Source organism: Talpa occidentalis, unplaced genomic scaffold (genome assembly GCF_014898055.3).
Source record: "Talpa occidentalis isolate TD23 unplaced genomic scaffold, MPIMG_talOcc4v2.1 talOcc4.13, whole genome shotgun sequence".
Classification (NCBI taxonomy): Eukaryota; Metazoa; Chordata; class Mammalia; order Eulipotyphla; family Talpidae; genus Talpa; species Talpa occidentalis.
This window is the reverse complement of record NW_023601322.1, coordinates 33,156,439-33,159,584: the sequence shown is the minus strand read 5'-3', so window position 1 is coordinate 33,159,584 and position 3,146 is coordinate 33,156,439. Positions and strand designations below refer to the sequence as shown.

The following is a 3,146-nucleotide window of genomic DNA, read 5'->3' as shown; positions in this document are numbered from 1 at the left end:
GTTTAAAGATACAGAAGGATGATTCTGATTTCCTTCTTATTTGGAATGATTTAAGTTGATTAAAAAAAAGTGCACTACATTTCATCTCTTAAGGTAGTAAATGTTTATTTGAATGCATTCCATTCAGGCAAAGTATTTTTAAACTTAAAAGCAATTTCTTGAATATCTGTTATATGACCATGATTGTTGAAGACATTTTGGAGACATCAATAAAGAGGAGAAGATCTCAGGGACGCTTCCGGCGAGGGAAGATGGCTGCGGCCATGCAGGACTCACGTGCGAGTGCGGGGAAGAAGCTGAAGAATTCTCTGAAGAAGAAGAAGAAGAAGAAGAAGAAGAAGAAGATCAAAGTATTAGCCAGGGTTGTAACTTCGGAGGTGGAAGATAAGGACAGAGACGCTGCCGCTACTGGAGGTTCTGTAAAAAGCTATGGATCGGAAAAGGATCACTCTTCTGATGATGATGAAGCAATAGAAGCTGACAATGAGGAGGAAGTTGAACCCTGTGACGATTACAGTAAAAATGCTGCAGAATCCAGTGCTGGAACTAATGCTGGCTGGGCGGATGCCATGGCTAAAATCCTTAACAAAAAAACTCCTAAAAGTAAGCCCACCATTCTGGTCAAAAACAAAGAGCTGGAAAAGGAAAAAGAGAAGCTAAAGCAGGAGAGACTGGAGAAAAGAGCACAGCTTGATAAGAAGCGGGAATGGGAAATGATGTGCAGAGTGAAGCCAGATGTTGTCAGAGACAAAGAAACCGAGAGAAATCTTCAGAGAATTGCAACAAGAGGAGTGGTGCAGTTATTCAACGCTGTCCAGAAGCATCAAAAGAACGTGGATGAGAAGGTGAAAGAGGCCGGGGGCTCTGTGAGAAAGCGTGCTAAGTTGATATCAACTGTCTCCAAGAAAGATTTCATCAGTGTTCTGAGAGGGATGGATGGTGAGAAAAGTTTACCTGGGAAAAGCCCAAAAGCCAAACAGAGTGCAGTGGAAGCAGAATAGGGTCCAGGATGGACGATCCTCCGGGATGACTTCATGATGGGAGCGTCCATGAAGGACTGGGACAAGGAAAGTGACGAGCCAGACCACAGCTGACCAGGGCCTGCCAGCGACCTGGACATGTGATGACCTGGACATGTAATTTTTTCATAGAAAAAAATACTTCGTGCTCCAACATGAAGGACACTGTTTGTAAGAAAGCCAAAGACTTCTACTGTTACCAGCTTTCATGTTTCCCTGTTTTCACATAAACTCTGTTAAATTTATATTTTCAAACTTTGTATAGTTGTAAGCATTGTTCCTCAAAACAGTTGTGAAAAGAAACATTTCTGCTTGGCCAATGAGATGGGCATTTTGCCGGGTCGTTAACAGGTTTACATGAGGGTCGTGGACATGGTTTGTTCTGATATCACCTGTGTTTCTTGAATGCAATAGCAATTCATAGTGAACATGAACTCAATCTAGTACGTTTTATCTTGCAGCTACTGACCTATATGTGTGTGGGGTTTTGTGGGGCAAGAGTTGGTTGTTTTGGTGAACTTTTGAGAAAAACTTGTGTAGTAAACTTTTAAACTATAAAAAAAAAAGAGGAGAAGATAATATAATTGCTCCTTTTCAGATAATATATCCATGAAACAATGCATAATTAAGTATACTAAGTTGTTATAATTATATATTATCATATACTGTGTTTATATATGTACATATGAAGGAATGATTGAGTAAAAGAAGCAGTCATAATTATGTGTGTGTATATTATGTATGTGTATATATGTGCAAAAACACAAATACTGAAGGATATGGCATTGAGAAGTAATTGAATATTTGGACTAGAAATGTCTTGTTAGAAAAAAGATGCATATGATGTTTGATGAAAGAAGGCAAGAAGGCTAAAAGGAACTTTCTGCTTTATTTATATATTAACAACAAAAGCTGTAAGCCCACCTCTATTCTTCTGCTTTTAAACTCCATTCTAAGATTAAGTGAATTTTTTTAAATAATTGTTTAAATTTATGTACATTTTTATTTTTTTGAAGAATTATTATATATCAATAGATTATATACAACTGCAAAAAGTTCCCCTTGATATAAGAGAAGCAACTTATTATCCAACTAGAGCCTCCAAATACTTACCCAGAGATATGGCATCTGGTGTGCTTTTGCTGGGCAGTCAGACTGATCCTCACTATTGTTGGTCAGTCCTAGTCTCTTGTCTTCCAATCCTTAGCAAAAAAAAAAAAAAAATTATCCCATCTTTACCCAGAAGTTACTTGTGGTAACAAGTTCTCCATTCTTCCAAACCTTTTAGTTCAATGAGAAGCACATGCAAAAGGTAGTGTGCACATGCAATGAGAAGCACATGCAATGAGAAGCACATGCAAAAGGTAGTGTGCACACTAGTATGAAGTGGTCACCAAAAACCAAACTAAGTGGTTGTTGGGGTGGGGCATTGGGGAGGAGATAGTTCATAAAACTTATGTCTAAATATCAAAATAATGTTTTTCCTGGATCATGAACAAAATCAAAGTCATAGTAGAATAATGGGTAGACAAACATGGGAGAGGGGAAAGAATGAGGGTATATGCGTGTATCTGTATTTAATGTGTTTGTGGTGCTCAAAGGTTTATGGATGATTAGGGCTATAATCAGGAGGAATATGTATCTTGGTTTGCCAGGGATTGTTGTGAATTTTGCCTGGTGTTTTATTAATAGCATCTGTTTTACTCTTGAAAGTGTCCCAGTTTGGAAAATTAATCTCATGATCATTATACATATAGTCAGAGAAGTTGTCATGGTGAGGAAAAGTTAGAAAAATTTTCAACTGAGTGAAGGCTGTTATGACTTATAGAAAGCAACGATCCAGCACTAGGCTGTGAAATCATAGGAGAGTAGCATTCGAGGTTGAAGCTGCTGAGTTGTGTGTGGGTGAAAGTGAATATATTTGCTTTGGTGGAGCAGTGTTTGACTTTAAATGTTACAGAAAATGAGATCAACTAAGCAGAGAGAATCCCAGTGATTAAGAATTTTGAAGCCCATAATTTAGAATTCTAATTAGACTTTAGCCAGTAGTCATTTTCCTTCTCAGGAGAGGAGATTTGCTATCCAATTTATATTTTAGGATTCTTGATTCCTATTTCTTCGGAAAAA

General features: G+C 37.7%; 1 protein-coding gene across 1 annotated transcript; it reads left to right on the top strand.

Annotated features, from left to right (window-relative positions):
• Window positions 1–235: 235 nt before the first annotated feature.
• LOC119243801 (RRP15-like protein) lies at window positions 236–1,125 on the top strand. The gene is given in 1 exon segment (XM_037509721.2): window positions 236–1,125. A coding segment is annotated over 1 exon segment (843 nt). The 5' UTR covers window positions 236–251; the 3' UTR covers window positions 1,095–1,125.
• The last annotated feature ends 2,021 nt before the right edge of the window (window positions 1,126–3,146 follow it).